General features: G+C 36.5%; 1 protein-coding gene across 2 annotated transcripts in view; it reads right to left on the reverse strand.

Annotated features, from left to right (window-relative positions):
- The window catches only part of PTPRD (protein tyrosine phosphatase receptor type D), a 494,552-nt gene that overhangs the window by 268,904 nt on the left and 199,276 nt on the right, over positions 1–26,372 (reverse strand). For both annotated transcript variants that reach the window (XM_058565790.1, XM_058565791.1), the window contains exons 3-4: positions 25,698–25,843; positions 22,412–22,553 (exon numbers count right to left, since the gene is read on the reverse strand). In XM_058565790.1, coding sequence (XP_058421773.1) covers positions 22,412–22,553; positions 25,698–25,843 — 288 coding nt within the window. The remainder of the gene's footprint in view (positions 1–22,411; positions 22,554–25,697; positions 25,844–26,372) is intronic.

Genomic DNA, 26,372 nt, shown 5'->3' on the forward strand with positions numbered 1-26,372 from the left:
TATACTTTATTATCACAAATATGGGCAGGATTTGCCACTTGCACATGCCATTTTAAAAAGACTAGCTTTTAGCAATGTTAACTAGTCCTTTTTGTATCTAAATAGCCTATAAAACATATTTCCTTTATATAATTCACCCAGTAAATATATTTATATTTCACGTTCTATTTTTTAGTTTTGTATGTTTCGCCACATGAATTCAAAGAACATTGAAGGATATGCATTTTTTTTTCATGAGGAAGGTTGGCCCTGAGCTAACATCTGTGCCAATCTTCCTCTATTTTGTATATGGGATGCCGCCACAGCATGGCTTGACAAGCAGTGTTTAGGTCCATGCCCAGGATCCAAACCCATCAACACCAGGCCGCAGAAGCAGAGCACGTGAACTTAACCACTACACCACTGGACTGGCCCCTATGTATTTTCTTTTTAATGCCAAGGTTAAGTGTATGAATTTGAGTTTAGGAGCAAAGGACACATCTGGCAGCAGTACCCATGATGAGTGATGGTCATGAGAGATCCTGTGGATAGATCGTTTGGAAAGCTACTGCAATAGGAAAAAAGAAGCTCTGCTCAATTAAGGTGTTGGTAGCAAAATGGAAAGACATGGAAAAATATAAGGATCACTGTGTAAGTTATGACGTGGGAATGCATAGGTCAGAAAAGGCAAGAGAGAGGAATAAGTCAAGGGAACTCCAAAGGCTTCCAATACAGACAACAGCATGGAAGCATGGTGGTGCTGACTGAAATAAGAATGTAGTATCTGGGAGGAAAGCTTGTTGAGACGGGGAGAAGATGACAACTTCTCCTGGGGCACACTGAGGCTGGTGGAACCACTCAAGTACAAGTGGTACTTGTTCTTGATATTTCTCTAGTAGGAAACAAGGTGTGTTTTCCTTCTCCATTCCCTCATGCTGCAGATCACAATAAGACACCTAAGAAGGGAGGCGGTTCTCCCTGAAACTCTCTCACCATGACAATAAAGTGTAGCTCCACATTTCCAGGCCAGCAGGCCAGGAGTTTCACCTTTAAAGGAAAACAAGATAAGTTCTGTGTTCACAATAAAATCCTCTAATCAGCTTTGGGCAGGTGACCACAGACGATGGCTAACCCAGGCAAGCCTGCCCCAGCAGGAAGCATGAAAGTCTATAAGAACCAGTGCTACTGTCACTCCTGTTTGGCAAAAGCATCAAAATCAAGTCCCTATGCTACAGTTCTTCCAACTGATACCAACCTGGGATAATGTGGAAATTACTGAGAGGTATAGAGCCAGCCTGTGCCAACTGTACATCTGTCCCCGAGACCATGGCTGGGTCCCAAATTAATCAATACTAAGAAATGTGTTTCTGCTAGGAAATCAAAGCCTGGTGCATTTATGCTGAGAGTCCCTTGGCATAATTTTCTGAAAGCCTCATCTTTACTGGGTTAGTATCTGAGGTGCTACTGGATAGGACAAGTGGCCCCACTGACAAATGACAGTAGACCTCGATCCCAAGTGTGTACACTTAACTGTCTTTACTATACATTGTCTGAACTGATTGTTGCATCCTTGATACTGTTTGTATATCTTCATGGCATTTAAACTCTGTACCAATTACTTATTAATTTTTAACGGTTTACCATTGGCTGTTTCATTTACCTTGTGGTTTCTTAAGTATCTGTGTGAGTTTCTATGTCCATTACACAGTGTCACTTCTATAGGAGTGATTGATATAAGGGAAAACAGCTCTCTACAAGTGGGCATTGGAGCTTAAAAAATAGTATTTAATGACTCTAAATGTTTTCTCCATCCTCAAAGTCTCTGTGGCATTAAGACTTATTACTGAAGTCAGTTTTAGTTGTATGTGTGTGTCTTTTCTCTCTCTCAATGTAAGTGTCCACATAATATCTATAAAAATAATGCTCCAAAAATTATTTTAAAAAGACACCAAACATCAAGAAAAATTAAGTTCTGGTTAAAAGTTACATCAGGCAATAAGCCTACAGTGAATCTTGAGTAGATGTGAAAAATATTCATTACAATAACTTTTAAATAGTATGTAAATTTATGAATATGTAATTCATGCTATGAAATAGTGTTTTCAAAATATTATATTTCAGATTAGTGACATTCATCCTCAAATAGCAGTTTTCATTTTATAAATCTATATGTATAATCTACCTATAGCTCCATACTGATACTAGTTTATATGAAACTATACCTACTTCTTGGTGACAATCCTACTGCATGCATTCAAAGGCATCTTGTAAGGGTGTTTGTAGCATGCTCTGTATTAGCATTGTGTGAAACAGTCACTAACGATGGAATAAATCATAGTGCATTATACAACAGATTACAATGTAGCCTCATAGTGGTGGATCTATATGTTCTGACACATATGTTCTGAAACATAGGCAAGATATGGTTCTATAAAAATAAAATTAAACTACAGAACAATCATATAATATGACACCGTTGGTTAAAGCAAAACAAGCTTAATATTATAAAACTGTTTATATGTCTTCCACAGCTATTAAACTATAGTATGCTGAAAAAAATTTAAGAAGATGTACAGCAAATTGCCACCTCTGAGGAATGAGGTGACAAAAAGCATCCTTCATTGTTTATTTCTACATGGTTTGAAATATTTTCAAAGAGAATGCATTTATGTATCATGTATATATGTTTCTAAATTTAAAAAATATACTAAAGATGAAAATAAACGCTGAAGAAATTTCACATTGTCTTCTACGAAAGACTATTAGCATGGCTTAACAATTACCTCAAGTGTGATTACTTAAAATTACAATAAATGACTTTGAATCATGAAGTATTCTATGATTAGCTTTAGCATTGGTAAGACTTAATACAGAGTATTAGATATTATTGACAGTTAAATTAATAACATGAAAAGGATTATTATCACATCAATAGCTAAGTTTTCAAATGTTTATACTCACCATTCTATTAATCAATAATACAACCCTAAGATTTATTCAATTAATAAAGGGCTTATATTTTACTTATATCTTGTGTGTGTGAGGGAGTATTTTAGTTTTCTATTACATCCAACACATAATAGATGTTCAACAGACATAGCCTTTGAAAAGACTGAATAACAAATATAAAAATCATGTACACACTAAGACAAAGTTACATAGCAAATGTTTCAGAGGATAAGTTGCATTCTTTTATCTCAGTGGTCTCTTCAATTTCTGGAAGAGAGGAGAGCAGGAAGAGAGAGGGACAGGCCCTAGCCTTGACCTTGACGCTGACGCGGAGGATGTAAACATTATAACATACTGATAAGCCATCGTCCAAGGGAACAGAGCACTTCAACCATACCCAGAAATAGTCGAGAGACTATTCCTCTAGTGACTCTTTTTTTTTTCTTTAACTAAAAATAAATCCAAGTGGGAATAAAGGCAGACTAATTTATGATAGCATCATAGAATCTCTGACATCATCATGCCAAGTTTTCTACCCCAAGCTTGAATCCTCTGCCTCTTCAGTACTCCCAGAAAATGATGGCTCACTTCTACCTCCCAAAATTGCCCTGGTAATTTTCAGGAAGCTGAGATCATTCCAGAGTTTTTCCTGGGACCAGTCCAAAACTGCCACTTTCTGATCGTCACTGGGCTGTCTGAGCTAACACAAAGTGAGTCTAATCTCTCCTTTACATGACAGTCCGCAGAAGCAACCACCAGCTTCATAATTGGTTTAGTTCTTTATCTTAAGCCACCAAGGGACCAGAAGAATTACATTTCCACGTTCTCTGCCCAACTGTCTTCTCTACAAGAACTTTCTTAAATGAACAAATAGTTTGTCTTGTTAGAAACAGTTGCTATTCAAAGAAGAATATAGTTATTCCTATACTATTTTTTTCTCTAAAAAACCTAGTAAAATTGAAGCCCTTCATAGTTTGGTAAATCTGGAAGGCAATTAAACAGAATATGAGTTTCTGTTATTTAGTTTTTGACACTGTATTATTATCTTTAACATAGTGACCTTCAGACACAAATATGACATGATTAATCCATTATTAGTAAATGTGATTTAAGTTATGTTTCCAGAAGTAGCAATGGCATTACACTGAGCTAGCCACAAATTTTGTCCTGACCTTCCTTACAGAATTTAATCTGCGTGGTGTCTTAGACTGAGTACAGGCAGGGAAGTCTCTCATGATGAACAAAACTACACCTGGTCATAAGATGATCAAACCTCTGAACTCATTAGTCTCATATCATTACAACAACTGCATAAATTGGTCGCCTTGTTTGACCTCAGCTGGGAACACAGGTGTTGGGCCACACAAATTTTTTGCTGCTCTGTGAAATGACTATGAAAGTGCCATGAACATTGATTTGGGGATTACAAATAAATTTTAACAAGTTGGTGAATTCATAAATATGGAATCCATGAATAATGAGGATCAACTCAGAGAAGATAATCACTGAAATATTTTTTTAGGAGCAAGTCAATTCCGTTTCCCTTGTTTTGTAGAACCCTGCAACGTAGAATTCTACAATGCTCCCATATCCTTGCAAAGACTACTGCTGAAAAGGAATTTATAGAAAGATAAGGAGAGGGAATAGGGGCCTAGAAACTTGGGATTATGGACATCCAGGATGTCCCTACATGCATGGAATCACTTACAGGGACAAGTACTTCCTCTGTCTATTGGCCAACGTGCAAGATGGAGCTGCGCAATATTCCATCCTGAGTAGTCCTCACACTGCACAAAGAATCCACATAGGGCAGGCAACTCCCCTAAAGGAAAGGCCCTCTTTCTTTTCCACTTTCTGAACTAAACCAGCTCAAGCCAGAGAGGAAAAGAATATCCATTCTTGAGACTCTTTGCTCTTTCTTTTGTTTGGCCTGCTAAATCTTTCTCCATGTGGGGGAACAGAAAGACTTTTTCTAGCTACCTCTTTCACTGCGAATCTGCTTTGATAATGTTCTGGGGGCTTTACAGAGAATGACATTTTAGACATTTTAGACCATTCTAACTCAGCTTAGCCACTAAAGCTGAGCACAGCTGAAAGCACTCAATTAGCAACTCCAACTTCAAAGGCTATATTATTCTCTCCTCAATACACATGTGTAACTCCCATTAGCATTAATGGGAGCTGTGGGAGCCCACGGCTCAGAGAATATGCCTCCAAGTCTGTGTGCTTCATGAGCATGCAATTAAAGCCTATGGCCCAAATTTTTCAAGAAGGGCATAGTAAATACACCAAGTACTCACGCAAAATCAAGTGTGCTCACTTTGGTAAAGTAAGCTATCACTTCTATTTAAACATGAAGAAACAGCTGTGCAAATTAGGCCTATTTTCATGTCATTTATCCTCTTAGATGTAGACAATGGTCTTTCACGGTGTTTTGGGAAAAGAGTCATTCTTCTGTTTTAAAAGTTTAGTTATATGTTTTCTTAAGCTTAAGTCCACATCGATTCACAGACTAGCCTTAGGGGTAACAATGTCTAACAAGACCAAGACCATTTTAAGTGAATTTCCTACACACAAAATCCAGCATGGCATCTATATACACTCAGTGCCTTTTCCTGTTTTCCACTTAATAATTTTATTATAACTTAAAGTTAGGAAAAAACTGATTTGTCATTTAAAAGAAAATCAATTAGAGAGGCAAATGCTTGCCTCAAATAATAAATTTGTTCTTATTGGGAAATAATTATTTTCATTCCTTTACTTCATTCTAAAGAGACTTGTCCGTAGTTTTCAGCAAGGAATCAATACATATTACAGGTTCAATAAAATATCAATATGTTAGCTAGTCTGTGCTACATTCACAGTCTTGATTATACCTTTATGGAGAAAATAATCTTGACTGATTTAGTACCATTTAAAACAATTCATTTTCTGCTGTTCACACACTTTCCCCAAACTTTGAAGAGAATGTTATAAATAATAATCTTGATATTTTTTAAAGAAGAGTTAATCAAGCAACTTCAAAGGTATAGAAGTGAATTATTGATCTATAGTATTGACACATATTATAATCCTATTAACCATCAAATGTCATATTCAAACCTTCTAATTATGTGAAAAATTAAGGTTATCTTAGGTACTGAACCATAACTACAAGTCAACTGAATTGCATTGGACCAATGAACTTGTCAAAGACACAGAAGTGTCCCCATCAAGCTTACAGGAGTGCTGAGATGTCAGGAGACTTTTCGAATTGTAACCTGGCACGGAGTGAGGTGAAAACTCCACTTCTAAAATTTCATCAAATACACAGTCTTCATAACATCATTTTGTACTTAATATTTAACACATAGCCTTCCAAGTTGGATAGCAACCATCTCTTCATGGAATTTTAAAGCCAACATGTTAAAGAATGGAGTATCTCAAAATTGAACACAGAGATCCCTTACCTCAGATTCTATGGAAGACTAAATAAAGAATGATAAACAGAGATGAGACACTAAACCGTGGTCTGTGGTTAACAGAATTATTAATGATGGCAAATGTGAGAAGGAATTCACCATTTCTTATCACAAAAAGATTGTGGGTTGTTTCTGTCATACCCACATCCTGACTAATAAAGTGGAAAGCTACTCAGTTAGAGATACCCTACTTTCACAGTATATCTTCTATACAGAACCACATTTCAAGTGAGAGATAAAGACTGTTGACCTTATAATAAAGAGTCTAGGCAGTTTCATTTTTAGGTTTTTTGGCTCTGAATTATTCTGGCTCAACATGCTAACAACTTAGTGTGCTATTAATCCTGCTGGAGTGATCATGTCCTCTATGTTGCTGAGACTACCTTCACCAGCTAATCTGAAATTCATCCAGAACCAGCTGGCACAGACAGAGCCACTTCCTTCTTTAGAAATAATTTAGTTGGTAATGGTCTAACTGGGGACTATTAGTATATAAAATGACATTTATTCAAATATCCACATGAGCATAACCACTCTACTTCCTATAACTTTTTGTCTAAAATATTAGTTTTAAAAATCCTCTTTTTTTTCCAGATGGTCTCTCTTTATTAAAAAACAAATATATTTCCATCTGAGAATTCATGAAATATAGGTGAGTCATGGGATATAGAGTAAATTGATGGCTAGTAATGACAATTACCTAAAATATTTGTGGAAAGAAGGAAGAGAGAAAGGAAAGAAGGGAAAGAGGAAGAGGAGAAAGGAGATGTCTACCCAGTGCCTCTGAAAGGGGGGCACCCATCTTATGATCTGAGAGGCAGACAAAATTTTTATAGCTCTCAGGAGAAGAAACTCCAGTATCTTGTTGGAGAAATGTCTGATGATTGCTCATCAAGGGGATGTGCAGAACCTGATACATGGAGGTCATTTATTTCTATTCCTAATTACCAGGCTACAGTCAACCTCGGATATGTCACTTAGGCAATCCCAACTTGTAAATTTTACTGACATATTATTTCAGCAAATATTTGAGTGATGTTCTGTAGCACTCCCTCTCTAGGTGCTGTGGATACAAGCAGAGATAAGTCAAACCCAACCCTTGCTCTCATGGAATAAGCAATACTGATTTCATTCCTATTTAAAAGGACCAAAAAAATGGAGGTTGAATTAGAACAATAAATGGAGTCATTGAAGCATTGAAATAATAAAATTGAGTGAATAAACTTTCATAAAACTAGGCATTTCTATATGTGTATCTATACGCACGCATAAAAGGGTGAATTCAATTTTTTCTCTTCATCTTCAGACTCTTTTGCAAAAGTTGACATTAAAAGGCACATCTGATAGGGCAATTTCAGCACAGAACATACTCAATAGGAAATAACTAACTAGAGAACTAAAGATGTACCTCCCTTGAGTCTTCGCTGATTTTTTTTTTAAATACTAACTTTGAAACCAGTAGGTTGTCCCACTTAAAGCCCTTGATTTTAAATTGCCATTTCTTTTTACACCCAATTAAATTGTCAGTGTAATGAAGAATTGTCCAACTGAGTAGAACTGTGAGGATCTTCTCACTGCGGCTTTCTGCAGTCTTAATTTGCAGATGCTTTTGCCTAAAATAAGAATTTAAAGTCACCTCCTCAACAATAAGACCTGTAAAGCTTCCACCAACTGCTGTTCAACACAGACAATGAAAGAAAACTTGCTTCACAAAATGGCCCTCTGTGGGGTATAGCAGAGGGAATATTTTCCTAAATCATAAGATATTTGGGCTCTGAAAAACATATCGCCATGCTCCTGATTCTCTGGTAAAGTTTAGATAAAGACCACATATGTAAAGAGGTTGATATTTTCCAGTTAGCTCAGCAATTCTAGTAACTCATAATATTCAAAAAGAACAAACAAAACTGACTCTAGACTGTTCATTTTCATGAAAATATATTGTGTACAAAGCCATGAATGGTGATCAAAGATTCTTTGCACATTTTCTTCATGAAGGAGCACTATTTTCTTGTTTGATTATCAGACTGATGGTGAGGGATCTCAGTAATCTCCATCAACCAGAGGTTTGAAGAAGAAAGTCATGGGGTCACAAACACTAACTCAACTCAGTCCCAACATGAATGAAATGACTAGCGTTCATCTTCTAGCTTCCCGGGGTTGCCTAGACAAACATTTTGGAAGCAATCTTTTAATCAGCCTTTTGGGGATCCCTAAATCTTCCTTAAAGTGGACATTTTTTTTTGGTGGGGAAGATTGGCCCCGAGCTAACATCTGTTGCTAATCCTCCTCTTTTTTTTTTTTTGCTTCAAGAAGATTGTCCCTGAGCTAACATCTGTGCCAATCTTCCTCGACTTTGTATGTAGGACGCCTCCACAGCATGGCTTGATGAGCTGTGTGTAGGTCCACGCAGGGGATCTGAACCCGCAAATCCCAGGGCCCCCAAAGCGGAAAGCGCAAACTTAAAGCCACTGTGCCACCAGGCTGGCCCCAAAGTGGACACTTTTGAATGTATTTTCTTTTTCATAACCATCCATCTCTTACATTCCACGCCAGCCCACCCTTTCGTGCTCCCACAGCTTTCTTTCTACCTTTGCTAAGGAGAAACTCAAGGATGATGACAAAATACCCATAAACAAGCAACCCATTGGCCCCTCTTGCTGCCACTAAGGCAGTTTTCACACATTTCCATCCTTGTACTAGGGATCCAAAAAATAAATCCCTATTACTCTTCCATGTCACTTCTTACTCAATTGTATCCTTTGCAACACAACAGCAAAAGGCAACATGAAGTTGTGAATAGAGAACAGGATTTGGAGTTAGAAAACCTGATAATCAACCACATTTAATATCTATGAGATTTCAGCCAAGCAACTTCTGAACTTTGGCTTCTCTGAACTTGTAGCTCCTCCATAATCCTCACGGACCCTCCTTTAGTAGTTAGTCAAGTATCTAGCAGTCCTACATACTAAAATTCACACATCCCCAAGCTGACTTGCATGGTTGGTGATTCTTAATTTTATAGGATTTTTTTTCTTGTCTTTTTCTTTTTTGCTTTTCCAGTAATTTTCCAATAAAACATGGACAAGCAAATAAGTTCTATGTTTGCTTATTGAGAAAAGGAATCTGAGGACCTTTCAAATATTCTTTTTACAGACAAAGCCTTTAAGGAAGCAGCCCCAACTACTCCTTCCCTCCGCCTGGTCTCTTCTTGGACATACAAGGCAACACGTCACTCACAGAAAGGAAGCTCAGTAATTCATTTGGTGAATTTTAGTAGACAATGAATTTTATCTACTAGTGAATTTTTGTAAATAATGACACCAATCTTTAGAACTAGATTATATTAAAATAAAAATTATGAATCCATAGTGTCTTGCAGAAAAGATTATTTTGCTCCAGTGATGGTGGTGTTGGTGATGTTCAGATGAAAAGAAAAGTGATAGAAAAATTGGCCTTTTAGCATGGAGGAATAAAAACATTACCCAATAAAGTTCAGTTCATGGGGAGAATCCTTGTGTGAAGTGCACAACTCTCCCGTAACAGGAGAGAGCAGTCTGTGTTCACTGCATGAGTACTATTGTATGTTAAATACAAGAGAAAGAAAACAAGCTAAGATATTCTCCATAAATTTAAGACTCAGAATTATAAACATTGGGCAAAGTCCTTTTAAGCCTGTGCTAATCAGTGGAGGAAGAGTCAGGAAAGACACTCACCCCCCCATGTTAGACTCACATCTATGCTTTGATGTGGATAACTAACTTTTTTTATCAATCATATATAAAATAGAATGCAGATCTTCTTTCCCTTGGTTTTATCTCAGCAGTAGAACTAGATTTTACAACGTCTAAAGCTTATGAAATTTTAGAGGCCTACTTTATGAAAACAAATGCAGAAATATTACTTTTGCAAATTTTAGGAAAAAACATATAATCAGTAGAACATACTACTGGGCCCTCCCAGGGCTTTGGAAAGCACCATGCAAGTGAGGGCCTTGATACTGAAGCCTCCTTAGATGCAGGGTAAATCTGTCTTGAACTCAACTCCACACCAGATTACCTCGCCTCCACCATTTCTGTATCGATTTTCTGGCACCAGAACACGGTGATGGTTTGGTGAGGGTCTTTGACCAATGCTTCATCCCTGGAGGACTCAAGAAGAGTGGCCCCTGAACTTAATCAATGCTATTTGCATGTTGTTAGACAGGCCTGTTTAAAACATATCACGTCAACATTTTTTGTATCTTTTTAGGTTATCAGCGCCGTATTTTAAACACGGTGATAGGGAACTAAGACAAGATTAGCTCAAACCCCAGTCCTTCTGGACAAAACTCCAGTCCTCCTGGGCAGCATTTAACATCTTCCCGTTAGTGGGTTTACAGTAAATTATTACAAAGAATAATTTAAGTCAGAATGAACTCTTCCTCCCAGGCGGTGATTTATCTGTTTGGAAGCTGAGATGAGGAAATTCCATGCCCTGTTGAGGCACCGGGTGCTGACTTTATTAATGCATCTTTGCAACAAACACTGATGGGACCCCAGTCAGTCAGCTGGAGCGGTTGATGTCAGTTTACAAGAGGCTTGGTGATACCTGGAAATTCAAATCCATCATCATAAGATATAATGACATGCACAAAAAAAGTGTAAACAGAAGGCTCTTTAGCAGACAGGGCTCTGACCCAAGCTGTTAGGCCTCATGAAGTAACATATCTAAGAATGTTCCTGTTTTGAAGCATATGCTAACGACTTTTCCTCAAGGGTAAAAACACCTAAACTCCCATTTTTTTAATAAATAAATATTTTATTATAAAAATCAATTTTGTTTAATAAAGTCTTCTGAGGGAGAAGCTGTGTTAAGATATTTTATTAGTACACTTTTTAAAAAATCATTTCATATTTAGCTACGCTTTGACATCTCCACCTAGAGCAAAAAGGAGTCATAAAAGACAGTAAGAGCAGCAATAAAAATTCCTTCTACTATTATGTTGTAGAGAAACAAATGGGAATATTTCTTTGAAGGTAATTAAGTTTTTTTATTGCATCATATTTTCTCAAAACCCAAGCAAAGTATATCCCAAATCTTCTTATGAATGAAATATAATTTTCTCTCAGAACATTTTCACTCATCAGATTAAAAAGGTGAGTTTAATTTTTCTGTCAGTTGAGGCTTCATATGTTAAACACATCTTACATTTCAACAAACCTTACTGTCATAATGATGGAATACTCAAGGAGACAGTAGTTCTTACTCAAGTACTAGCGTAAAGGTGTAAGGTGAATTACTGTGAGTGTACTTCTAAAAATAGACTTCATTATCCCCAAACACAGTATATATGTACAACTGCCTTTTCATTTTAACCAAAATTACGGTTTCTTGTCTAACAGAGATTGTAGCTTCCTTGAAGGTAGATGGTGGTAATGTCTTTTCCATCTTTTTATTCCCAACACTTTGCACAATCCCTGGCATAGGAAGAACCATATTATCTAATGAATAAATTCATGAATTAATACAAATTGCTTCTCACGCATTGTGTGCTTATCCTAGACATGGAAGCAACATTTTCTGTTCTTTCTGATGTTTCAAAATAAAACCTTAAATAAAGTAGTTCTGGAAGCAAAAGTATTTAGAAACCTCTTCATTAAACTTGCCATTCGTTCACCAATCAACAAATATTTACTGAAAACTTATAATATGCTAAGCACTGCACTGTGTTTTTAATCTTGACCAAAACAAAAATCTTGACCTGCCCTCATGAAACTTCTAGTTGTCATGGAGATAACTCTGTTAGGATAAAAGAAAAGCTTCACCTCATTTTCTCTTAAGCATACTCCTTAGTCACCTATGATAGAACGATATTCAAATTTCAAATACTTTGTGGAGTTCACAGTAGCCAAATGATAGCTCACTCATCTGGACCACAGAATTATTTAGTGCACAAGGCAGCCTGACTTAGTGACTATAAAAGTATGTGTTTTCCTAGCCTTTGAAAGATGGTTCTGCCTGTGCCAGAAAATTCTGCTTCACAAATATGGCAGTGCCCTTTAATCAAAATAATTTAAAATTAATTTTGATAATTATCATAATAGTACTAGTAGTAATAATATAGGTGAGGATGATGATATCCATCACAACAACTCACATTTACTGAGTGACTGCTTGGGACTTTGCTAAAAGCTTTACACATATCATCTCCTGTAATCATCCTCTCAAGTTTAGGCAGTAGGTTTTCTTATTATCTCTACTTTCCAGATAAAGATGCTGAAGCTTAGACAGTTTAAGAAATGTGCACATAGCCACAGAGCAAACAGTGGAGTCAGAATTTGAACTCAGATCTATCTATCTGTTGGCAGAATCTGAACTTGTAACCACATCTTCTATCACCTCCTATACCAAGGCAGTAGCATAAATAATCTAAAAGACAAAAATAAACAAAAATCCTTTTCTATTACCTCTTTAAATGTTGAAATGATATATGAGATTTTCCTGCGTCTTCTAAAATATATAACTAATGATGCTGCATTGTCAGAGGCATTAAAAAACAATTATATGTTTTTATCTATTCTGTGACCTAGGATAGTCCAGATGTAATAGAACAGAAATCATATTTTAAGTATGACCTTAGTTTGACCTAGGCATTCCAAGCAATTGACTACCTTGCCCTAATGTGCAAGTATCCTGAAGACTATGGAAATGTGTGTTAATACAACATTTAGCACAAATGGAAGAGGGGGGAAAAAGAAGCTAAAATTCTTAGTATTGCATGTTAGAGAACATTGCACCAATAAATGACCTTCAGTCATTCCAAAAAACTTGGTAATACATGTACATTTTCAGACTCTCATATCACCTTATTTCCATGTAAAAAGCTGACTTGTAGTTCTCCAGACTAAGCAATGTTTTATAAGCCACAGAAATCTTCTTCTCCAGGACTGCTGACCCTCCCCTCCCATCACCATAGTCATGCATTCATTTAATGAATATTTATTGAATTACTGTGTACCAGGCACTGTTCTAGATGCTGGGCATTCAGGAGTGGGCAAGAAGGCTGAAATAGCTCAGCTTCAAAGGGAGGATGAAGGGAAAAGGAAAGAAATTAACTTTTTTCAGCAGCTTTTATATTTGAGTCACTGTGCCACAGGCTTTACACACATAAGCCGTTAATTTCTAAAAACAACCCTAAAAGGTAGCCAGGTAATCCTCCACTCTAAAGCTGAGGAGCTTCAAGTTTAGACTTAAGTAATGTGTCTAAATCCACACAGGTCAGAAACAGTAGACTATTGATATGAACCCAAGTCTATCTAAGAACATACCAAAGAATACTCTCCTTCCATTGTGGGTCCCTCTGTTTCACTCTCTCTTTGTAGTGCCCCTTCCATCTGGTTCTCAATCACACTCTCCATCCTACAGTGGCATGACTGAAATCATGATCACTTTCGTCCACTATATGTAAATGAGGTTAACTCCTGCTCAAAGGGTCTCCTACTGCATCATATGTGTTTACATAACCATGTCCATATCTCCCTCTTTATATGTAGACATTCATTCCATAAATATTTGTTGGTTGCCCAGTAAATACTAGGAACATTTCTAGGCCAGAGAAAAATGTAATGCGGCTTACACACAAAGGTGCGAGGGGCACATAAAATAAAAGTTTCAAGAAATAAAGAGTATAATTTCACAGAGTGGAAAATGCTATGAAGCCAATTAAAGATGCACACAATAGGGGCCGGCCCGGTGGCGCAAGCGGTTAAGTGCGCGCGCTCCGCTGCGGCGGCCCGGGGTTCGCTGGTTCGGATCCCGGGCGCGCACCGACGCACTGCTTGGTAAGCCATGCTGTGGCGGCGTCCCATATAAAGTGGAGGAAGATGGGCACAGATGTTAGCCCAGGGCCGTCTTCCTCAGCAAAAAAAGAGGAGGATTGGCGGATGTTAGCTCAGGGCTGATCTCCTCACAAAAAAAAAAAAAAAAAAAAAGATGCACACAATATATATACATTGCATGTATAAAATATATACATATAAATGCAAATACACCTCCCCAACAGAATTTTTGGTTTAACTATACAATGTATATATAATTAATAACTAATATTAAAAGCCATCAAGTCTTTAAGAGCTAATACTTTTCTACCATATTTAATTTTCTAGTTGTCTGATAAATGATAAATCTTTGGTTACCCATGGAATTAAACAAATACACAAACAAACAAAAAGAAGTGTTCATGCCAATGAAGAAGGGTAGAAAATATCTGAAAACTGTTAAGATTGATTTGCTTGTTGCACCCATGACACAGTTTCATTCTTTTAAACAGGTCTTTTGGTGTTACACTCTAAAAAATGTAGGCTCGCTTCTGGGAAAACCCAAACTGAGATCAAATTTATCACCTGAACACACACATCATCAGGCATGTGAGAAAAAATTTAAATGGGCTACACTGTGGCCAAAATCTATTAGCAAGAAAAAAATCCACTGCATTAAAGGGTGAAAATAACATATATTTAATGCAAGAGTGAAGTTTAAAAATCAAGGATAAAGTTTACAAATACAAAAAAGAAGGGTATGCAAAAGTTCTTGAGATATAAATTAAAACACAAGTTCATTTAGAAAGATCACAGATAAGATAGTCTTTAAATTTTCCTGTTATCTTTAACAAAATATTAAGAATACTAGGATGTATGTCATCATACTTGTGTTTAATGTGGCATTAATTCACAAGTCATTGTTTTTTTAATAGGACAAAATACGTTACTTGCTCTTCTAAGGAGATATGTAATTAGGATTTTGATAATTAAACCCTAGATGAGGCATTTGGTTTATCTATGCCCTAAATCCCAATAAATTACACATGCACAACTTTTAAAACTAAGTCTTAATTAGTAGCTTAAAAGTACCTTCAAAACTAATTTTGAAGGCCAGGAAATTAAATTTTTAAAAATTGTTCAAATTTTATCAATGAAAGTCAACTAAATATCCAGTTTTAAAGTATAAGCATCGATTACATATAAAGGACAGTGAATTGCTTGCCATATCACTTTAAGTTTTTAATAGACCTCTTGGCAAATTTCAGCTCATATAGAGATGGTCTATGTTAAATTAGTCACATGATTTCTCGCTTGTGTAGTCCAATCTCCTTAGCCAATGAAGTATGTCCCAACCTCATTTTCTTCTACTACTATTCTTTTTACTTCTACTCTATTCTGAGCTACTATTGTTTATACCCACCGGTGATGGTTAATTTTATGTGTCAACTTCACTGGGCCATGAGGGACCCAGATATTTGGTCAAATCTTATTCTGGGTGTTACTGTGAGGGTGGTTTTGGATGAGATTAACATTTAAATCTGCAGACCAAGTAGAGCAGATTGCCTTCTCTAATGCGAGTGGGCCTCAGCTAATCAGTTGAAGGCCTGCATAGAACAAAAAGGGTGACCCTCCCCTAAGTAAGAGAATTCTGCCTGCCTGACTGCATTTAAACTGGGACACTGGTTTTTTTCCTGCCTTTAGACTCAAACTGAAACATGAGCTCTCTTGCTTTTCAAGCCTTCAGGCTTGAACTGGAACTACACTATCGGCTCTCCTGGGTCTCCAGCTTGCCGACTCACCCTGCAGATCTTGGAGGTTGTCAGCATCTTTAATAGCATGAGCCAATTCCTTATCATAAATAAATATATTTACACATATTATGTATATATTTAAGAAAATATAAATATATATATATATATATATATATATATATATATATATATCCTATTGGTTCATTTCTCTGGAGAACTCTGCATACCCACCACCAAATAAGTAGCAATTTCTTACCTGTGCAACTGTGTTCACAAAGCTTTCTCTATCCCTAATACTCCCTCACACTAATTCTGCCTGATAAAATCCTACACATTCTTTAAGCTTCCACTTAGATGTCTCCTCCCTCCCATGAGGCATCGTCAGGTAGCATTTTTCCACACTTTGCACACCCATAACATGTTAGCACTGTTTCACATCATGCCTGTCTATGGCTGGTCAGCTAGCAGAACATTGTTCTTCCAGGACAATGTCTTATACATCAAAAGTAAACATCTGAAGGGCTAGAATATATTGTCACAACATAATACAGCAGGGATCATTTCTGACTAGGTAAAACCCAGAGGAAATCTCAGCTGTATGACCAAGAAAGAAATCATCTCAAACTCTCTGGACCTTGGTTTCTAACATCAAAAATAAGGGCTTAGGCTAGGAAAACACCAAATTCCCTTCCAGCTTGACATTTCTATGACTCCATTAATAAGTCAATCAACAGTAAACACTCACATGACTCAATATACATTTCAAAATTATTAGAAATACTACTACAATAGGAAGTCAAAAGAAGAAAATTGTTCTCACTTACATGCAATCATTTACAACTGCCTGCATTCTCTCTGAGCCCTTCTAAGACATAATCCCAGTGTGGAAAAACAAGTATTAATGATTCAAAGAAAGCAGCATGCCTCACCAACACAATGGTCCTTAAAAGACATATCACAAGGAAACATGAACAGCATCATCTCACACATGTACTTTTTCCCAATTATTATCAGTTTTAATGTCTCTCCTGACTAGAGTCTAAGTAGAACTGTCCACATGGGCTCCTGCCTTGTGAACACTGGTACATAAAGAATTGTTAAAGTACCGAAGATTACATGACCGAAAGTCAAAGTTTCTGTTTACTTACATGGCTCTGCCCACCACCACCCCTTTCAACATGAAAACGCAGCACGCAGAAAGGCTGTATCATGTTGGTATCAATTAATTCCAAATAGTGAACTATTTTATAAGCCTTTTCAAGTAACCTTCACTCAGTACCATCACTGTCAGCAAGTTTGTTCTGTGTTGGCCACCCTTCCTTTTGTTTCAGTCTTTCATAAAAATCCTTTTGTGTGACAGTCAAGCAGCTGTGCTTTGTTCTTTAATGTTCCTAGCCTGGATCCCCAGCCGAGACCACTTTATAGCATAAACGGCAAAGTACCATTTTCACAGTGGGGACAACTGTGTTCATCTTCAAAAAGAGGCATTAATAAAATGAGACTGTAATGAACATGCTAATTCTGATCACAGGGTACCGCACAATAGCGGAGAGTCGACTGCTTTCTCTCTGAAAGATTGTAACAGTTGTTGTTGTTGTTTTTTTAACAACTGCTATAATGGCTTACATTTTTTGAACAGACATATTATGCAAACGTGTCTCTCCATTTCCCAACGACATGCCTTCTCTGTCTCATACAACTACTCACTGTGTGTTTTACTATCTCAGTAACAGTCACCTTCAGGGAGCATATTTTTTCCATCTTGCAAGAACTGACTTGCTGAAATAGGCATGTCACTGAATCAGAGAAGCTAGACAAATGTGATCTGAGTGATCACCAATCCAATGCCTTCCCTGGGCACATGAGGCGAAAAAAAAAAGAATAGAGAAGTTAATACATTTGCTCAAGATGCCACAGCTATTTTGGGACAGAGCCAGAGTTAAAACTCAAATTACCTGAGACCTAGACTTGGGTACTTTGTATACTGTGTTACGTCTTGATGGTGATCAATCATTTGTAAAATATGAGGTATTCATATGTGGAGTAGATACTGAAACACAGCTATCATGTCATAAAACATATCTGCTAACCTAGGTAACTAACTTGTCTCATATTTGGTCAGCTAAATTTTGTAGACAATAATTGTACTTTGGATATGTTCTAATGAAAAGCTAGTTTCCTATAAGCTGATAAGAGCAACAGTGTTATATATTATACTCTGTTGTGTTGTGGTAGTGCTGGTGGTGGTTTGGGAGGCAGTGCTATTTGGGAATGGGTAAGTCTCTGAAAATAATCCACTAAGCTTAAAAAAACAACATATTACATGCTATTTTGGATGACAACGAAACGTATATTTTCTGATTAAAAAAAGGTAAATTCAAGAAATTATGACATTTAGTTGGATAAATAGAGGCAAAGTTGATTAAATTTTTCTAGAACCTTCTCTTAGAGAAGAGGAATTATGTGAGCAAGAACAAAGGATTCTTGATTTCTTTCCATTTGCCCAAAAAAAGCAGGTGACCCTGGAGTCTTAAGAGAAAGAAAAGACTACGGATGGTGATGCCTCATTTTCTCTGCACAGTGGCTGATATTTTCATCCCCAGTTACCACAACATAAATTTATATTATAAATTTTCCTCCTGATATCTTTGGTCAGGAAGAAATTGTGACCAGTGAATCAAAGATTCAGAAAGAACTAGTTTCACCTGGATGATGATTCCTCTTCTTAAAATACCTTCTCTAGACCTATGCTTGTCCCTCACTGAAAGCCTATTATCTCACCCAAAGTCCTTAGTAGAATTCCACAATTAGGTAAGACTCAGTCTTTAATAACCCCTCAGTGAGATCTCAGGCTTTCACTTAAAGTTCTGTTAGAAGGAAGACATGTATATGACACATATGATCAGCTTCCTAAAGTGCTATAGAACTAGGGAGCTGGTATTTGTTTGTGTTTCCACAGCCGGGAAAACCAAAAAAAAATTTTAAATGACCTAGAGGCTGTAAGTACCACATTCAACTCCCCCTTCTCCCACTACTTCTATGAACTACAGTCTACAGTGTCTAAATGGTAATTGCCCAAATATTTCATTCCAGGACAATGTTCAGCCGAAGCTTGTAGTTATCCTGCCTTATGAAAACAGTTTTTCAGAGCTACGGAAATTTGAAATGAGCTACAGAGGGAAGGTTGTCCCTGAAATATTCCCTTCAATGCACATGGGTGGTCAAAGTATTATTTCAACTTCTTCTGCACGAGCCACACAGGTCAGATGTTTAAATCTCCAATTAATTAGGTTTTCTAGTAGCCTGTGTGAAATAAATTAGTGATCTCCATCCAGTCCACTTAGACCAAACCCAATATGACAGTTGGCACATTTTTGGCATTGTCAGCAAAGTGGGGGAAAAGTAAGTGACCCATGTGAACAAAATGGGCATCTGATGAGGGTCCCTGGAAGAACATGTAAAGTGGTCTCCATCTACCGCAGAGCAGAGAGCTTGAGCGTGTACCAACATGATTTGCAAGAGAAAGTGAACTTAAAAATGGGCACAAAGCTCATCAAGTGTGGTATGAAACTCTTCACGTTCATTTAGTTAACTGTTCACGATGTTCATATTCTATGAATGTCAGTTTACCACTGGAACATTTTTAACAGATTATTATTAATAGAATTATCAATAGTTATTTAGAAATTTTAAACAAAGAGGTAACTCTAGGAAACAAAAATAATTCCTAACCCCGTTTATTTCATCCTACAAGGATATATGAAAGTATTCTATTTTAAGGTTATGTTTAGACTGCTTTTCCATTATCCAAAATACCTTTGAGCTTTTCTCATGAAACATTTCCAAAATTGCTAAACATAGTCTTTAAAAAAAATAAAGTTAACTACTTTACTGGAATCATAAATTTTCATACAAATGTACTTACATGTGACAGATATTCACACAGAAAGTCAAGATCATATTAAAAATTTCAAATGCATTTGTCTTATGTGGGGGCTAGTTGGATAAAAGCAGATGAGGTGGGGGACCCTAATGAGCTGGGAGGCAGGAAATTATAAAGCCTTATGAATGTCTAAATAAGTGATATTTCCTCCAACTTTTTGTTAATGTCTTCATCAAACACATAAAGATTAAGTCAAGCCAAATGACTGTCATAGCTTCCTTTTAAGGAGTTTGTTCAAGAAACTCAAAGAGTGAAAAATCCCAAAAAGTTTCTGATAAATTTCAGTTTATTGTACCTTTGTAATACACTTTCTACATAATAGCATTAGTTCTAAACTAGGCGAATAAATGAACATCAAAATTTTTTTAAAAAGATCAACAAAAGAGTCTGATTTGCTTTAGATATGAATACCTGAAAAAGTGATTCTACAATTTTCAGATCTTCTAAGCTTATGTGAATATATATTTATATTCACATACATACATACTTTTTGTAGTACATATTATAGTATGTATAAACACAGTCTCTAAAATTCCTTTCAGTTCTAAAATTTGACTTCTAGCTCCTGTCTGCTCTTTTTTTTCCTAATGTCTTATTCTTGCCTGAGAGATTTTATTCCTTCCTTTGCTTTTTCAAATATTTATAACACATTTATTTTAAAACTCATTCATATGGTTCAATCATCTGTAGTTTACAGACTATGATTTCTAATCTCACTGATTGGGCTTACTGTCCCTCGTGGGTTGGAACCGGCTTTCATGATTTTAGAATTGGTACCTATGAGCCCATTTGATATGAATGGCCTTATCTGGGGTCATATGCCCTGCATTGTTCGGGTGTTTCTGTGGGGTGAGTGTTTACATGGCTGCCTATTCCACATTCTATGAAATTCACTGTTTCTGACCAGTTTTTATGTTAGCTTCTGGGTCCTGAGTATTGCACTGTAGGAATAGTGCTAGAAGTCTCACCTTTATGCAGAATGCTGATCTACCTCCTCTCACTCCCATCTTATTTTATATACGCCTGGGTCCTGCTGGAGTGTTAAAACTCTAGCCCTAAAGCATATAGCCCATTCGGTTATTACCTTGGGTTATAAGATTACAAATTGTCTTTTCTTTGGAGAGTCTCTTTTTGTTTTTAGCACCTGGAAATTTCTCCTCCTTGTTTGCAAGTCTAACCATGAATTTAATTTTATTTTCAGAAATTTTACAATATCTCTATGTGTTTATAGGGGGATGGAGAACTTACTGTATGAACCTAGCTTGTCATAATGGCCAGAAATGCAGCTCAAATATGACTCATTTTTAAGCAGCATTCTGTTACATGCATTTAAAAGATTTCTATCCAGTTGGTCAATATTTTTTCTGAGACATAGTACGATGTTTTTATTATTTAAAACATATTTTAGGATGCATATGTAAATAATCTCATTTTCCAGGGTTCTTGAATTAACTAATTAATTTTGGTACCAAATAGATCTAGAAGGAAATGTTTTTGACTTTATAAAACATACAAAGTAAATACACCCCTCAATGGAGAGAGAAATGGAATGGAGGAGAAACGTTCTTTATATGTTCCTCTGTGATTATTAAATTTTGATCTTTTCTTTTCAAGTACCTTCATTTTAAGAATGTCTATTCTCCTAAGTCCTGGAATCAAGCAAAATGAAGTTCAAAGCAAAACGAAATAAATAAAAGTGTGCATGAAAAAGAGATAAAGGCACAGAAGTGTTCATCCGGAAATGTCAAATACTAGGCAAGCCAAATCAGGCAATGTTCTTAACTCCACACAAAAGACTGAATTCAAGATACACAACAGAATATCATGAATCACTAGCCTTTATTCTCTGGTACTGTCATTCTAAAGAAAGACTAGAAAGTAGACACACTGTACTGGAGATTTGGCAAGTCATCCCATGCTTTGGTCAAATTGCATAAGCGACATACCCAGGAACACGGAAGGGGACATACAGTTTCCGTTAACTTTGCATCAACAGATGTTAGCTCTAGAAATATAAAGGACTGAAATAAAAACACAGTTTTTGACATAAAGAAGAAAGGCATCTTTCTTGTTCTTGATTCCTCTGCTTAAGAAGAATCCATTCTTAGTTAGAGGATGTTCCTTTAATTTTTCAAACATCAGTGTCAGCTTTGGTAATTTATAGGAAAGTAGTTGCTGACCTCAGTATGAAAAATCCATACACAAGTAATACTAACGTGCAAAAGGGTAGCATACTCTGTCTCTTTTCTAGGTTCTCTACCAAAAACCGAAACGGTATCTGGCATTTGAAATCAGCACTTCTTTGGGATTTTTTTTTTCTCTCCTTTATTTGCGTTTTTCAAGATGCATGAGAGAAGGCGCCCATTGTCTATTTAAAAGTTTGACCCTCACGAACATTTTATTTCGATTAGTTTTCCATTTAAGTGTCATTGCAATGCTAGTCTTTTTAATGGTCCTACGAAAGAACACCTGGCATACAGAATTTCAACAATGACACAAGCAACAACCTTGCACTGGAGTACTTACCACGCAAAACTGTGAGTCTGGTGGATACACTTATTTCTCCCACATTATTGGAGGCCACACATTCATAAATGGCCTCATCCCTTGGAGTCCGTAAGGGTTGTATTCTGAGAACTGATCCAGATCCATCGTCAAACTCTATTACCTATTAGAGGAAACAATAGCTGTCACAGGTGTTGTTACAATTGTCTACCTCTCAGCTAAACCTCTTAACACAATGGTGAGCCAGCCATTAGGCTCAGAATAATTTTGACACAGTTGTGAAACAGAATATTTGGTCTCATTTAAGGAATCTTTTTCTGAACAAAGAAAAGACATGAAACTACATATGCAAAAATGTAGATTTCTAGCCTCTACTGAAAACCATGCAAGATTCACTCATGAAAAAATTCTAGTATAAGTGTGTAGGGCAATTTGACCCTGTCAATTTTGCAGGAAATTTGCTGCTATGATGGATAAACTTCTCAAATTATTCTGTCTCTGACAGCACATATGCACATACGGATCCATTCAATAATTGGACCGTAGGGTGAAGAAATAATGCATGCCACCACAGATAGCTCTTCTGGTTGAAAGTGTCTCATCCTGAACAGTATAGATGAGTGAACCATGAAGAGAAACTGCATAAATCTAGTACTTAGGCAGCCAACGAGATGGCTTTCACAACCCAAGAACCTGATAGCGTGCATTAATTTTGTCATAAATCATTCCAGTATTTGTTCTAGCTTAGCATTTTCTGCATTTTTAGGGCATTCTTGCTGTAAAATGGAGGCTTGCTTCACCAGGCAGAAAATTAATGTCCTAAACAGTAAGCTAGAATTCACTCTCATTATGGACTCTACTCTGAAAGAGTTTAGCAATTCTAGGTAGTTGTCAGCTAATTCAAGCACTACTGATATTGATAAATATGTATACAAAACTGTGGAGTTTTCTACTCGTCTTTTCTGTAACTATGCTGTGTTCTTTAGCTGCTCACTGAGATGTTGTGCTTTTTTTTTTCTTTTGCATTTCCTTGTGAATAATATCTCCATGTGCCTAAATTGTGAATAAATTGAAATGTCTTATAAATACATTTATGGGATGCTCAATCTCAGATTTTGTATGTGAGTGTGTGTATGTCAACATACGGAAGAAAGAGATTGAATGTTTTTAAAATACGATACATCCCCTTTAAGTCCTTTCTGCACTCCATTTATGTTTTAAATTCACAACGATTGCCAAAATTTCCTCCTTCTCAGTGCACCACAATTTATTTTCAACTCTATTAAGCACACATTTTGGAATGAATCTACTATGCATCTTAGGAGAGAAAAATTTCATAGTTACTGGAATCTTTGTCAAATATGCCATAATTTAAAAAAAAATTATGAGCATCCTACAGCTTAATGTAGAGAAAGATTTAAACATCTTCAATATCAATTTAAATTTTGATTAATTAATTGTTACATGTCATTGCATGTTCACATTTCTGAACTATTTCCTAGATTGAGAGCTATGCTCTTACAACAAACAAACACTATACCACACATTACAAGCTAGTGTTGTAATCTCCAATTTGAAAAGCCTATTTAATATCCAATACTGACTGTGTACCTACTCCAGGCCAGACACTGTATTTGGCACTGGAGATAGAAGAGAGCAAAATCAGTCCCACGCACTGCTCTCAGGAACCTTATAAAATAGTGAGACCAAAAAAATACAGATTTACTGTTATAGATACTAAAGACTCGCAACCCAAGACTCAATACCATTTGACATTGGTGTTTTGTGTAAAAATAATTTTCCCTGAAAGTGTTTATATGACTCTCATTAGGAATTATATACTGAGCAGAGCTCATGCTTTGAAATGTTTAGTATTATAATTTAATCTCTGTTACAAGATTTTGTCAAGAAGCCATAGTCACTAGCAAGCATAATGTCAAACTCCTCTTGGACAAAAACATTCAATTTCATTCAAACTAAAGAAAATGTACCAACGATGTGCACACACATCATTTTCTACATGATGTAGGAAATATTTCCCAAAGATTAAGATATTCCTTTTGTTTATTTTTAAATCACTGTAGGTATTCGATTTTAAAACAAACATAATTTTAAATTTGCCATTTGTAAACTATAGTCCAGACTTCAATTTTCACCAGTTTGATTACTTAGGTTCTTTATGTATTTGGATCATTTAGCATTTTGTAAGAACTGGTGAAAAATTAGTAAAATCAAACTGTTCTAAATTTTGTAGCTGCTGTTTCCCTTAACTAGGAATTGCCTTTAATTAGCCAAATTGTCAATTAGCCTAAGAAGTAGATTAGAAACTCAGGTAAGAGGAAGTGGGTTTTATAATTTGGGGCAGTCTAGAGGTCTTAGTACCCTCTAAGAATCAAGCTAGCCTCTTCATGTCTTAAATTACAAGCATGATACTCTGTGCTGCGTCCAATCTTTCTTTGTGCAGCTTATCACCTGTTTTCTTCTCCAGAATGAGCAAATTTCTAAACGACAAGGCTCCTCACAAACAGCCCAAAAATATCTGAACTACGTTTCATCCTCTTTAATGCACTTAGTTTTCTTAAATAAAGAAAATCGATTTTTTTTTCAATAGGTTTAACTCAGATACCAACCCAGTTGGGTATGTTTCTTCCAGAGCAGTACTTCACACTAACACACTGGATCAAATTTCTCATGCTAGTTCATGCCACTTGCAAAACACAGATCTAAGTGTTGTGGACAACTTCATTTGCTGCCCAATGTTCATTCTCCTTCTTCCTGTTAACACAAACTTGAATTCCCTTTAGGAAAACACTGCTCTCTCATTCCAAGCCATGAGGTTGGATGGAATTGATCTCATTCCCAGCAACAGAGGTAGACTGTGATTAACTTAAACTAGTTAGCCTGCATCATCATCTGTTCACACAGTTTGGTTCAGGGATGAGCATGCAACTCAATAAGAGTTGATGGGATAGGAAGCTTTCACTCATTCTCTAGACTTGGTCATGGGAGGATAAGAGGCTCCATCTTGCACCCTTAAGGGGAAGCAGTCTGAAGGTGAGGCTAACAGATGGATGCTAGGAACACTATTTGAGCCCTGGTATGAGTAGAGACAAAAGTCAGTCACATGAAACCCCAAATTCCCTTTGTTACAAAGACACTTAGAGTTAAGTTTTCCATCACATGCAACATAATGTCACATCTCAGTAATTAACATTTTATATCAGAGTAAAATAAGCAAGTAACATACAAACCAAAGATACAGCAGATACATTCTTCCCCCAGAGAAACAGAACAATGGACCTAATACCTCAAATCTCTGATTGCTGACTTTTTTTCCTTTTTTGTTCCAGACAATTTTAGGTCTTGGGTCTCCTGTAGCTTGGCAAATGAAAGAGGCAACTCCGCCAGAGACCCCTGTCTGATCAACAGGAGTTCGTGTAAACCTTGGAGGTGCTGGAATAAAAAGAAATAAACATCTCAGTTAGATGGAAAATTGAAAACGTAGACTATTACCCCACTGCCACTGTTCTTTCCACAGCCCTCAACCCATTTCCGCCGATACACACATACATACATAAATTCACTAGGACTACAAATTGGGAAAGCATCTTTTACTTTTGACAGCAGTTTAAAGGGGGAGGAGGTAACTTGTGGTCAACTGATCTACGAGTGCTTTTATTGCCAAAATCTGTATTAAGGCAGAGATCCAATAACATCCGAAAAGCAACATCACGCATTAATTTTTATTACCAGTATAAAAAAAAAATTCCAATGTGTCCTCTGTAACAAAATGAGCTCATCAATCAAAGTGAGTAAAATTTTAGCTCTTTGCTTTGCTGCTGCTATCAGGACACTGCCAGAAAGCAGCATTGGTACTGCTAAGCTATTAAAATTAGTGACATTTAAGAGAAATTCTAGGAAATTTTAAAGAGACAAGAAACATAGCCCTGAATTAGAAGGTCTGGAAAGAAACAGAAATAGG

The sequence above is a fragment of the Diceros bicornis genome, chromosome 22 (genome assembly GCF_020826845.1).
Source record: "Diceros bicornis minor isolate mBicDic1 chromosome 22, mDicBic1.mat.cur, whole genome shotgun sequence".
Classification (NCBI taxonomy): Eukaryota; Metazoa; Chordata; class Mammalia; order Perissodactyla; family Rhinocerotidae; genus Diceros; species Diceros bicornis.